Source organism: Rhinolophus sinicus, chromosome 8 (assembly GCF_057876585.1).
Source record: "Rhinolophus sinicus isolate RSI-liver-muscle chromosome 8, RSI-T2T, whole genome shotgun sequence".
In the NCBI taxonomy this organism is placed as follows: domain Eukaryota; kingdom Metazoa; phylum Chordata; class Mammalia; order Chiroptera; family Rhinolophidae; genus Rhinolophus; species Rhinolophus sinicus.
In genome coordinates, this window is record NC_142508.1 from 20,663,909 (window position 1) to 20,676,415 (window position 12,507).

Sequence of the window (12,507 nt, forward strand, 5' to 3'; positions counted from 1 at the left end):
TACTCCTCAGAATAATTCACTGAGATAGGAATTATGTTACCAAATTTTAGATGAGAAAATGGGGAATATAAAGAACTTACCCAGGGTCAAACAATCAGATAGGTAGTGAAACCATGATTCAAATTAGATTCAAACTGACTGTAAACCACACTTAAAACTCATATATAGAGAATAAAATATCAAATATTTCTTGGTAGACTCCCTTCCCAATAGTACTTTTCGGTCTCTTCCATGTATTTATGAAGTATTTATTTAACAATGGTCTTTGCTTGCAAAAGACACCAACTGCATTTTTATTAATATGGTTCCAGCTCCCAGATCTAGAGCAATGTCATCCTAGGTAAGCAGTAATATTATCCTGAAGCCTTTTGCAGTATTGAAATTGCCAGGGTCTGGGACTCCTGGTAGGTGAGAGGGGCGCCATATTGGAATAGATACCTTTGCAATGAGTTGGGAACAACTCCTCTTGCCTCAGTTTCTGCACACTTATGAGAAGCCACATCAGGAACTGATTCTTCCCTCAGTGAGTCAAGGCAGGGAGCAGAAGCCTCGTTTGAATCTAAGGCTGAAACAGGAACTCTGCACTGGATCCTCTTCAATGGACCAGATGACCAGGTCACATCCTGAGGTGACCCTGTCTGTTGAATCAGATAATTGCTTAGTAATCGGTCCTTAACTAAACTGCTAGCTGGAAAACCAGTCTTTGAAATCAATAATTTCATATTTATATGTATACTTTTATGTATATGCTATGTTCATAAAAAGACTAAAATATGTTAGCTCTAGTTTGAAAACAAACATTCCAGTAAGGAGGAAGAGTAACTGATATTCCCCCTGGATATGGTTTCTCTGCTAAATTGAAGCTAAATAAAATAATATGTTACTATATGTGTTAAGTGACATACATAATGTCTACTTATAATACCTCTCGATGCATTTCACAAGAGAAATAAACGTCCTAAGTTTCATCTCTTCCCTAAATGACTACTCTAGAGACCACACAATTCCCTTTAAACTCAATTATCTCACAACTGAATGCTCTAATAATCTGCTAAAACCAGCAGACATAGTGTTATCAGTGAGCCAGAAAAAGAGGAAACCCCAGAGCAGCCATCAGTGGTCTTCACTTCTCTGCAGTCAGCCCCTTCGTATCCCTGATAACAATGACAGGAAAATTTCTCCGCCATCACTGCCAGGTCTGTCTCAGACGCTTTTCCTTTCACACTAAATTCTCCGTCCTTGGAGGCCTCGATGTGGTAATTTGCAGGGTTCAAGTGAAGGTAATCCGGAGCTTTCCACACCTTCCTTAGGCACCTCCCGTTATTCCTGCACAGGTGAAGGCTGCACACCTCAGCAGCTCTGGTCACGTTGAGTATGTAGCTCCCTAAGTCGCAACCCACAAACTGCTTCACCTTTGTGCAGTTGCCCTGGAAATGTAGAAACAAAGGACTTTGAGTGATTTTTTTCTGGTACTGACACTTTTAGAGCATCTGGGCCTACGAAGCAGCTCCTTGGACCCAATTGAAACCTGATGGCTTGGTTGCAGAAGGTGAAGTGTTAGGCTCAGGGGGCCCAGATCAGAAAGGGTGAGAGGGCGAAAGGACAGGAAATGGAGAATATGTTACAGTAGGGCTAAGTAACTGAACTTGGAAACGGGCCTCAGAGTCAGCACGCGTGACCTTGCCTTCTTCCAATTTACATCCCTTTTTCCCTCCTCCTAGTTCCCAAGTTAATGGGTGTGAATAAAAGAGGAACAGACCCAGATTAAAAGTCATGTCAGAACTGCTGTCCTTCTGCCACCTTTCAGGTCTGTGGCACCTTTCGTGATAGTGTTAGAACAAGAATCATTACATTCTACCACTGTACTGTTGACCTTCAACCTACACCCTTCTGGATTTTCCTGTTTATTATGCTTAAATATCAACTGTCCTGAGTTCTAGTCTTCCATGTATAATCCAAACACAGGAAAGCCTGCAAGACTGACTAGGTTATCTTTTTTTTTGGTGGTTCCTATTATGTGTTTGCCACCTGGCTTGCACACTCAGCTTCCTGATGAAGCTCTTCCCATGAGCCACCTGGGCTGAAGAGAAAGTATCACACCTGGAGAGTCAGGAATTGATACTCTCAGTTTTTACCTAATTGTCATATGTGGACAGAGGAGACTTTTAACCTTATATTGTCACAAATAGTTTCATGAATAGTATCTTGGGAGCAAAAAAATTGAGCCTGTGAAATTCTAAGACTATCAGATAATCATAAACTTGCAAAAAATTCAATTTAACAAAAGTGTTGAGTATACAAGTATAAAAATTCAAGGTAAAATATATTACACTATAGAAATATCAATAAACATCATCTGGAAATACAGAAGAGATGGTGATTAATGTGGATTACAGAAAACTAGGAAGACTTCTTGGAGAAAATAATATCTGAGATGGAAGAAATTTGAAGAGGCATAAAAATCTTATTTTAAATGCTATTACTTTTCAGCTAATTTCTTCATACAGGAAAAAGTCAACGTGGAGATTAAAAAGTTACCATCTGTTTCTACTTCTCACAATATGATATAACACACTTTTGTGTAGTGGTTAGATGCAAGGGCTCCAGAATAAAACTGTGGTTTGTGACAACACCACTAACTAGCCTAACTAGCAACTACCCTCCTTAGATTTCTTCTCTTGTTTCCTCATCTGTAAATGAGGGTGGTAGTCCCTACCTCACAAGGGTTGTTATGACCAGTAAGTGAGCAAATCAAAACAAAAGAGCACTCAGTGCAATCCTAGCACATAGCACCTATTCAAAAAATGTCAGTATTATTATTACTATTTCAACAGAAGTTAATATTTATTGAGCTTCTTCTATGTATCAGGCACTGATTTGGACTTTTTTTTCTAAAGGCTGGTTTACTGTGGAGTGAGCGCTATAGGAAAACAGGGCAAACACTTGAAATGATATTAAGTATAACTTCAAGGTACTGTCTTACCTCAGATGAAGTTAAATTCATGTCTCCCCAAATAACAATGCCTGCAGCTCCCAACGCAGCACTTTCTCCAATGGTACTGATTAGATCTTGCTAGATTGAAAAGAGTAGAGTTCATTATTCATTTGAATAAAAATCAACCCACCAGAAATTAGGATTAGAGGCTGAGTTTAATATAATAGGATAAAACTATTTTCCACTTTCTTAGAGTAACTCAAATGTTGATTGAACCAAGGCTCAGAAATCACACTCTATAATCATATGGAAAAACACATTAAATATTTTTAAAGTAAAATTTAAATTTTCCAAACAGAATATTATTTTAAAGACAGGCTCTAAATAGCCACCATAAATTGTTTAATCAAAGTTGACTAGGGGCATATATATATATATATATATATATATATACACACACAAACCGGGTCTACAGAGGGTGCCAAAAAATGTATATTCATTACTCATTTCTGGAAAGGAAAAAACTATTAAAATTATAATAATATATACCGATAACAAAAGATGAATACAAGTCACGTTTGACTTCTGCAATGACAAGAGGTGCTCAAAGTGGTTACCATCAGCATCCAGACACTTCTGATTACGGCGAACTACTGCTTGAGCCACGTTGACCCAAGTGTCCGCTTGTGTACATTTTTTTGACACCCCTCATATGTATGACTCAGAAACAGAATTCAGAAGTTTTCCTTCTCCAAATGTGAGGAATGGCTCTCGTTCCTCCTAGCTAAGCTTCCCTTTCCAGTTTGCAACACTCCCCTGAAAAATTCATGTCTGTAGTGACCTAGAGGCCTTTGTGTCATTTGGAGTCCAAGGCCTGGTAGAGAAACACAGTGGCAAGGACTTTCCGGCTCTGACTTGGTCCAGCTCTCATGTTTGATTCCTGAAATTACGTGTGTTTCATTTAAAAGTGCCTGACTTCATGGTCTTTATCCATTCATCCAGTCACGGTAAAACCACCGGAATTTTTGTCAATATGGTTAAAAGAGATAAAAGCTCAATTTCAGCAGGGGTAGTTTGTAACCCTAAAAGACTATTGTTTTAGTGCTTAAAGATTAACAAGGAGCTAGGCCATTTCAAAGGGAAATTAATTGTTGAATGTGTGCAGTTAGTTCCTACAGTACAGTAGGTTTCCTAAATAAGTTTGTCAAATTATAATGTATTCCCCCAATGTTTAGGATACTAAGCATTCACCTATTACTCCAAGGATGAATTTCCATCAATGATATGCTGAAAAATGTAATTGGGTGATTTAGTGGCAAATAAAAGCAGACCTTTAAACTGTACTTTGCCTGGGGCATTTTATATTAATATCAACACTTGAGAGATAAATCTCCTTATCAGGTACTTTAAAAGTTCACTCAAATGAAAGGTTTTGCAATCTCAGTTTTCAAAGGTTTTTTTTTGTTTGTCTGTTTTCGGTTTTTCTTTCCTGGTCAATTCTCTGGAAACTTTCAAAAAAGGAAGAGATTTTGATTTAAACTAATTTCCCTTTAGGCTGACATCCATTTCCATTTTCCATGACCATAGCATCTGCTGAATAGATCAGAGCTAACATGACAGGAAGGGGAGTTTTGTGAGGCTCAAATGAAATAGTGCAAGTGAAACGGTTTTGAAAATTACCCATGATATGGTGACTATGGGACAGAGGAGGAGCCAGCCATGCAGTGCCCAGAGTGAGGACTCTGCTCGGTCCATGCCCATCGCCTCTTTTGGCAAAGACAGAAAGGAGCAGAGCTCCACCCCCCACTGACTTTGAAACTTCCCTGAATACAGCAGTGCCATATTCACATGATGTGATCAGAGGGGCTGAAATTCCCCATGGCCTTCTATGAATTCCTATCAAGTGCATGTTACACCTTTTCAGCTGTGTCACAGTTTTTGGATAGTCTGGGCTTTCTGGTGTTTGTTTGCTTTGGAGGGTTTTTTTTTGTGTGTTTTTGTTTGTTTGTTTGTTTTTGCAGTATTTGTTCTCTTTACATTTCAGTTTTGGAGGTTTCTATTGAGACATACTGAAGTTCAGAGATTCTTTCCTCAGCCATGTCCAATCTGCTAACAAGCCCGTAAAAGATATTCTTCTTTTCTGTTACAGTGTTTTTGACCTCCAACATTTCTGCCTGGTTCCTTCTTCGAGTTCCTGTCTCTGTGCTTACATTGCCTATCTGTTCTTGCATGCTGTCCACTTCGTGCATTAGAGCTTTTAGCATATTTGTCATAGTTGTTTTAAATTCCTGCTCCATCATTCCAACATCCCTGCCATATCTGAGTCTGGTTCTGATGCTTGCTGTGTTTTTTCAAATTGTACTTTTGCCTTTTAGTTGTCTTGTAATTTTTTTCTTGATAACTAGACATGATTTATTTTTTCTTGATGGACAGGTAGCTCACACTGGCTAAAAGGAGCTGCTATGAATAGGCCTTTATAGTGAGGTGTGGGGGGAATGGAAAGATTTTAGCATCCTATAATCAGGTCTCAGTCTTTTAGTGAGATTTTGGCTCTGGACTGAGACCTTTACAAATTCTTTGTTATTTTTACCCCCCTCTTAGGTGGGGCAGGTTGGTTAGAAGGGGCTAGAGCTGGGTATTTCCCTTCTCCCAAGTGGAAGTCTACAGCCAGCTGGAGTTGAGTGTTTTTCTTCCCCATGTCAGTTAGGTTCTGATAAGATCCCAGCAGGTTTGGTGTTGGTTAAATAGTTTCTCCTGAGGGCACACCCTGTAAGCATAGAAAGCTCTGGGGTATTTAGAATGGTTCCTTATCTCTGTTGCCTACCAGATGCATGAGGGGATATTTCTGTGATATTCAAGGTGAGGACCTGTCAGCTTTTGGAGGTAAAACTCACAGAAGTGTCCCCTCCTTGCCCCCACCCATGATGCATCGTCCCCCTGGAGTTTATCTCTCTCAGAACTGTCCACACTGAGCCACCAGGAATTCATCAATGACAGCTCAGGTTTTCCTACTCCAGCAGTGGTTTCCGCAGAAGTTTCTGCTCACAGGTTTTGAGCTGGTAGATTTTGATTTTCTGTGTTCACCTGTCTGTCTCTCCAATTTTGAGGGCAGCAATCGGCCCGGTGTCCTCACTTCTTTTATGAATCTAAGAAGAGTTGATTTTTTTCAGTTTGTTCAGCTTTTTATTGGTTAAGATGTAGTGGCCACTTCCAAGTTTCTTATAATGCACGCTGGACTGGACACCAGAACTCTCTCATGAATTCCTTTGGACTAAGTCATTGGCATGAGACGGAGGAGAGAGGCACAGCGTCTGTATTTTGTGTTCATAGGTCATTGATCTATATTGAGCAAGGAAGCTACAGATGTTTGTGGTGAAAATCGCAAGTCTTCATGCACATGTTGACTAAAGGAAAGGAGTCAGTAGGAGACGTTAATGCAAATTTCTATACCAAATTAGCTCACTGTCAGCTAGCTGAGAACAGGGTGCTGAATGAATCACAGAGCAGCTCTGTTTTGAGGACCAAAAAATGCAAGAGCCCTGTTTAATGACAGAAGTTCCAGGCAAGGTGCTTCTTGGAGTAGATTGGGACCACCTGAAAGCACAAGCCACATGAGTGATGTCACGTGAAAAGAGAAAGGAAAAACACAGGATGTAATTGCAACAAATCTTCCAGGTCCTAGTGTGGTGTAGGTCCGCCTTGCCCTACCTGTGAGCCTCAGCTCAAACGGAGGTTGTGGAAATAGAGGGTGGGGATACCCAGAGGGCTTCCTCCACATTTGGGTTTCCTTCAGTCTCTGAGGCTTTAGCACAGTGCATGCGAGTAAGTTGCCCACTGTGGGGAGCTGGAGCATCATTAATGAGCTCCCTTTCAGTGTTACCACAGGGAAGATTAATTCATTACAGGGAAAGACATCTTTAAATTACAGTCCAGAAAACTCCTTTCATTATTTTTTAAAGCATAGCATAAAGTTATATGTAGGTTGAATTTATGTGTAAGTAGCATAGGAAATCTTTTGTGTGATATGAGGTGTTACTACCCCCAGGTCATCCCCCCTCACCCCCAGGGCTGCTGACAGAGATTCCATTCTTATATATTCCCCTTCCAAGGTTAAGACTTTGATACTGGTTAAAAAGTGATAGCTTTACCACATGTATTCCTGTAGTGTTTCAAATTTTCATATATATTTTCTCATTTAGTTTTCATACCATATCTGCTAGGTAGGTAGGGCAGGTAATACTGTCTCATTTTGAAGATTAAGACAGTGAGGCACTGAGGTCTGGAGAGGTTAAGAGTTTTGCTATTTATTGGTAATTCCTTGTTCTAATCTTAACTGTGTGTATGTATACATGTACACACACACACACACACACTAAAGTGAAGAAAACTTTTGGAAGATCGTAAGTGGAAGCCATAACTGGTGACTTATAGTTGGTATAAATGAATATCAAGTTTTTAAACTTTTGTGGACAGATTTTTAGGGAGGATGGAGTAAAATGATAGGTAAACTGATGGCTTAGAACATTTGGAAATACCTTGCCATTGAGAAAGTTTTCAGAATGATATTTTGGGACTGCCAAAGAAAACTGTTTTCTAGATGAGACACGAACTATTGTTTCTTCTTTCCTTAGAACAGATGCTCTCCTGAGGCTGTAGCTACTATGATTCCCTGAAAATAAGACCTAGCTGGACAATCAGCTCTAATGCATCTTTTGGACCAAAAATTAATATAAGACCCGATCTTATTTTACTATAATATAAGACCAGGTTTTATGTAACATAACATAACATAACATAACATAACATAACATAACATAACATAACATAACATAACATAACATAATACCGGGTCTTATTTTACTATAAGACAGGGTCTTATAAAATATAAGACCCGGTCTTATATTATTTTTTGCTCCAAAAGATGCATTAGAACTGTGTGAGGGATATAAATGATAAATGTCTAGCTATTACATTGTTGTGTGCACCTGAAACTAATAAAGAAAATGTTAAAAAAAAAAAAAAAAAAAAGACGCATTAGAGCTGATTGTCCTGCTAGGTCTTATTTTCGGGGAAACACGGTACTCACAGAGTAGCTTACCCTAAGTGTGAAGAATGTGCAGAATGTACCAGTAATAATCTCAATTGAAATGAATGCTTCATCCCTTAAAGTTTATTGTTTCTTCCAAAAGTAAATTTATTATCACTAACGAAATTTGAGCCAAATATAGAAAAGGAAAATAAGTTTCATAGAAGAAGGTGGTATTTAACTTTCCATTCCAGAATCAATGACTATTTTGTAAAGATTTAGGTACCTTTTTTAAACTTTCCAGATAGTACTGATTTCCTGTCATTCTCAATCATTTGTTGCCGATTTTTCTGGGTAATACAAATATCAGTTCACATAGAGATGTTTTCTCCTTACTCATCCCATTAACAGGGCCAAAGGCATAGCATTTCCTAAATTCTGATACATTTATGCCATCTCCCTCTGAGGAGTAAGCTTTACTCTCGCTGTTCCACAGATGCCTACTCATCATGGTAGAGCCCTCACCGGGGTGTTTCCTGAGCCTCTGCCTTTGGATGCCTGACACTAAGAATATCTTTACACATTTATACGTTTAATACATGATGGAGGATTGAAACTCGTCATGATGGAGAAAGAAGAAATGTGATAAATCCACAGTATTCAGTAATATCTTAAAACACCACTGCATCATAAAGGGAAAGCCTGAACTAGTCCCAAGTCTTCTCATCACAGAAAGTTTACACATAACTATCCAAGTCCAAAGATGAGAGTAACACCTACTTTTAAGTTTTTATCTCTGGAAGTTTCCATTTAAGTGATTAGAGTTGCAAAAGGAGAGGAAGAGAGAAATTTGGGCTGAAAATTCACCTATTTTAAAAGTTACCCTCATGGTTTGTGTGAGGTCTTCTATTTATAAGTTTTAACATCGGAATACAAAACGATCTACTAGTGATGGATTTATTATTGAATTTACAAACTTGTACTACACTTAACCAATTTTCCATTAATGTGATCATAGAGTCAAGAATAAAACAGATGGCTAAATATGTAGATTCACCTACTTTTAGCAGATTTGCAACTCCTTTATGCCTTTAATTTTTTTTTTTTAATTTGTAATTGTGGTTAAAAAAAACACATAACTTAAAATGTACTGTCTTAGCCATTTCTGAGTGTACAGTTCAGTAGTGCTAAGTCTACTCATATTGTTGTGCCTCCCTCATACCTTCTATTAAAGCTAGTATGGTACTTTTTCTTTCTCTCTTGACAGTTTAGATGGTGAGGGCAGAAGGAGGAATACCTCAGTTCCACTTCCGCCTGTGTGAGGAAAGTACTCCATTTTCAAACATCCTGTCTGATCTCCCAATCTGTTCACCACCAACCATTTCAATAACCTTCCAAAAGGCCAATTACAAGGCAGAACAATGGAAGATGGGGTTTGGGGAGTAGGAGCAGGTGCTGATATTGCACTTTAACCCCTTCCTTCCTTTCTTCTTTCCTTCCTTCCTTCATTCCTAACAGAATAATAATAAATAAGATAATCAAAACCCGGTTTGCATAAATGAACATCTAAGTGGATGGCTAGTCAAAGGGAGAATTATGCTCCTTTCTAGCAGACCACTAATTAGAAATTCTCCAAAGAACAAACTGACAAAGAAATGCCTCTTTTAGGGCGAGGGAGGAAATCCCTCTGTCTTCAATAAAGGGTAGCTTACCTTAGAAAGAAAATGTAACGGTTCTTCTGTGTACCCCAGCCTGGTGTAGACGAACACAGGCAGAGCATAATCACGGGATGTCATGGTGGAGATCCTCATGGATTCATGCACCCGAAACTGCGAGAAGCGCAAAATGTTTTCACTGTCTCCGACAGATTTCCTGATACCAATCGAAGGATATAAAGCCGCACTGCTGTTCCAGAGCCAAGAGAGCTCATTGTTCCTCAGAACTTCCTTTTCTGGGCATGACCCAGTATAGTTCGGGGCATAAACATTATAATTGTGGCAATCAGGATATAAGTAATAACCCCAAAGGCCCTTGGGTCTGCTCTTCATTCCCAATTCAATGGTTTCCTTCATGAAAGCTTTTGCACTTTCTTCAAATGTTGCTTTGGCTAGACCTTCAATATCAGCAGCTGACACATTTTCTTGCATATTGAGAATGAGCTTTCTTGACTTCTGTCTGTAGACATCTCTTGTGTTCCAGTTCCGGGCCCACTGAGGTCGCCAATATTCCCAGTCTATCACAGCAAGTCCACTAAAATCTTCAGCAGGGATATAATAATTAATGTCTTGGTTGGCCTTTTCTAGATGTGCTTGCAAACTTGTGTTCTGAGGGAGGCCCCCATTAATGGGAACCCCCTGTGATGTATACCATGGATAGTATCCCAGTCTGTTGACATAAAATATAGTGACATTTTGCCCTGTGGCCTTGGCCAGTGGACTTCCAATCATCTGAAACATTTTCAGATTTAGTCTTATATTATATTTTATGAAACACTGATCTGTCGGAGCATTCCAAGCAGCTATAAATGGTTTCCTTTGATGAACTGGAAGTCGGGCAGGTTTCAGAGAAGAGATAGATGTCAGAAATAAAAATACGAGCAGCCATGACGTGAGATGTATTGTCTGGGCAACACAAAACCTTAACTGTCCTTCAGATAATAGTTTCATGATAAGACAAAAATAGTATCTTCTGCTTTAACGTACTCTGAAAAACCTGTGGAGAGATTTAATTTTCTATTAGTGGTCATTTTGAGGGAAAAGACTCAAATATTGACTGAATATTATTATTGTTGTTACATACTTACATTTTAAAGTATATTTCATTTAAAAGTCTTAAAGAGGCCTATAAGTAAATTGAGATATAGAAGCAAGTGTAGTGACCTAGCTTCTATTCAGGGGCAAGCCATGCAATTCAACAAACATTCATGGAAATTAAAACCCTGTATCCAGAATACAAAATAAATAAGATGAGGTCCTGGCCCTCCAAAAAGCTCATTATCAAATAAAGATGTAACATAATAGCCACTATCGTTTTGGAAAACTCATCAAATCCTAGGCACTGTGCTGAAGTACTTTGTAAATATTTATCTGATTCAGTATTGAAATTACTTTTTATTATTTCACTACATAAGCCAAATTGTCATTGTCCAGCTCTTTTTCCAGCCTTCCTTGCAGCTAGGGTGCTGATATCTGACCACGGCCACACCAGTTAGATGCATCCTATTCTAGACTTTAAATTGAAATTTTGGGAATCAAAGAGGCTGAAAGGTGGTGGTGCCGGCGGTGACAGAAAGTCCGATGTTCAGGAGTGGCAGTGCCTTCTGGGGCATCCAGAACCTGACATCCGTGGTTAATGCTAAGTGGCAGCATTGTCCTTACGGACAGAACTTTTCTGCTCAAGTCAGTGAAGTTTTGTTTGGGTTGCTTACAACCAGGAACTCTGATTGACAGAGGTTCTTTCCATGCAATCTGTGGTTTTGAGTATTTCCTCCAGCAAAGCTGATCACCTGTTTTCATGTTGTCTGTAATTATCATTGTTAACCACCAGGTGTCGCCAGCCACACCTTATAGCATTTCTCAGGCCTAGGACTCTGAGGTAAACAAAACTTTAAAAATTTACAAAACTTTATTCAAAGACATTTAAGAAGTGCTAAGTAAATGGCTATGCACAAAATATCAGCTTTTAAGAGCTACAGAGGTAGCTTTTCCTTCATCTATTCATCAGTGATGTACTCCTCCACAACGTAAAGATGAATAAGACGACTCAGTGACATGAAATATTTACACTGAAGGTATAAATTATGGTTTAAAGAGAACAATATTTATAAGGTAATATAATTTTATGAATCCAATAGGAATTGTGGGCCTCAAAACTGTCCCTCATCTGTGATTTTTATTATGTTCTGCCTCAGGATTAAGAAAAATGAATTTGCATGTATGTTCATTAGTAGGACAAAAAAAGCTTTTATTTAAACTTAAAATTCAGTTCATGCTAGAGAATGCTATACATGTGTATGAAAAAAAACAAACTATTCTACTGGAATCCTTCCTGTTTTCAGTTTTATTCAGAACACTGTTTTCCACCGATTACAGTTTCCCCTTTGGTCAGCCTCCCTCATCACTGCCATGGAACGTCCTCATTCATTTATTACAAAGTTACCAAGCGACTCTTTTTTCCTATCCTAGAACATTATTTTCTCCTTATTCTGGTTAATGGAAGGTGAACATGCCATGGCAGGTGGCAGGCAGAGCTCCTGATGAAATGTGCAGGTACACAAAGAATGCAGGCAAAATAAGTAAGTAAAATTTGGTGGTGCCTATGTCTTCTATTTGCTGTACGTCTCAGCTGCCCACTTCCCACACAGGCAGGTCACGGTGCTGATGCACCCTCTGTCACTCTCTTAATTAAACATCGCTTGCTGAGAGGAGATCCTTCACTTAGCACCTCCCAGACATTTTTTTTCAGTCCCCACCAGGCAACCTTTAGCTGTGTGCTTCTCCCACCCTCCTTCCTTCACCAGGGAACCTCCCCAGGCCTGCCCTTTCCA

General features: G+C 39.0%; 1 protein-coding gene across 1 annotated transcript; it reads right to left on the reverse strand.

Annotated features, from left to right (window-relative positions):
- Positions 1-1,025: 1,025 nt before the first annotated feature.
- Positions 1,026-10,627, reverse strand: LOC109457276 (hyaluronidase 4). Its single transcript, XM_019750033.3, is given in 3 exon segments — positions 1,026-1,427; positions 2,984-3,073; positions 9,674-10,627. Coding segments are annotated over 3 exon segments (1,446 nt in total).
- Positions 10,628-12,507: the final 1,880 nt, after the last annotated feature.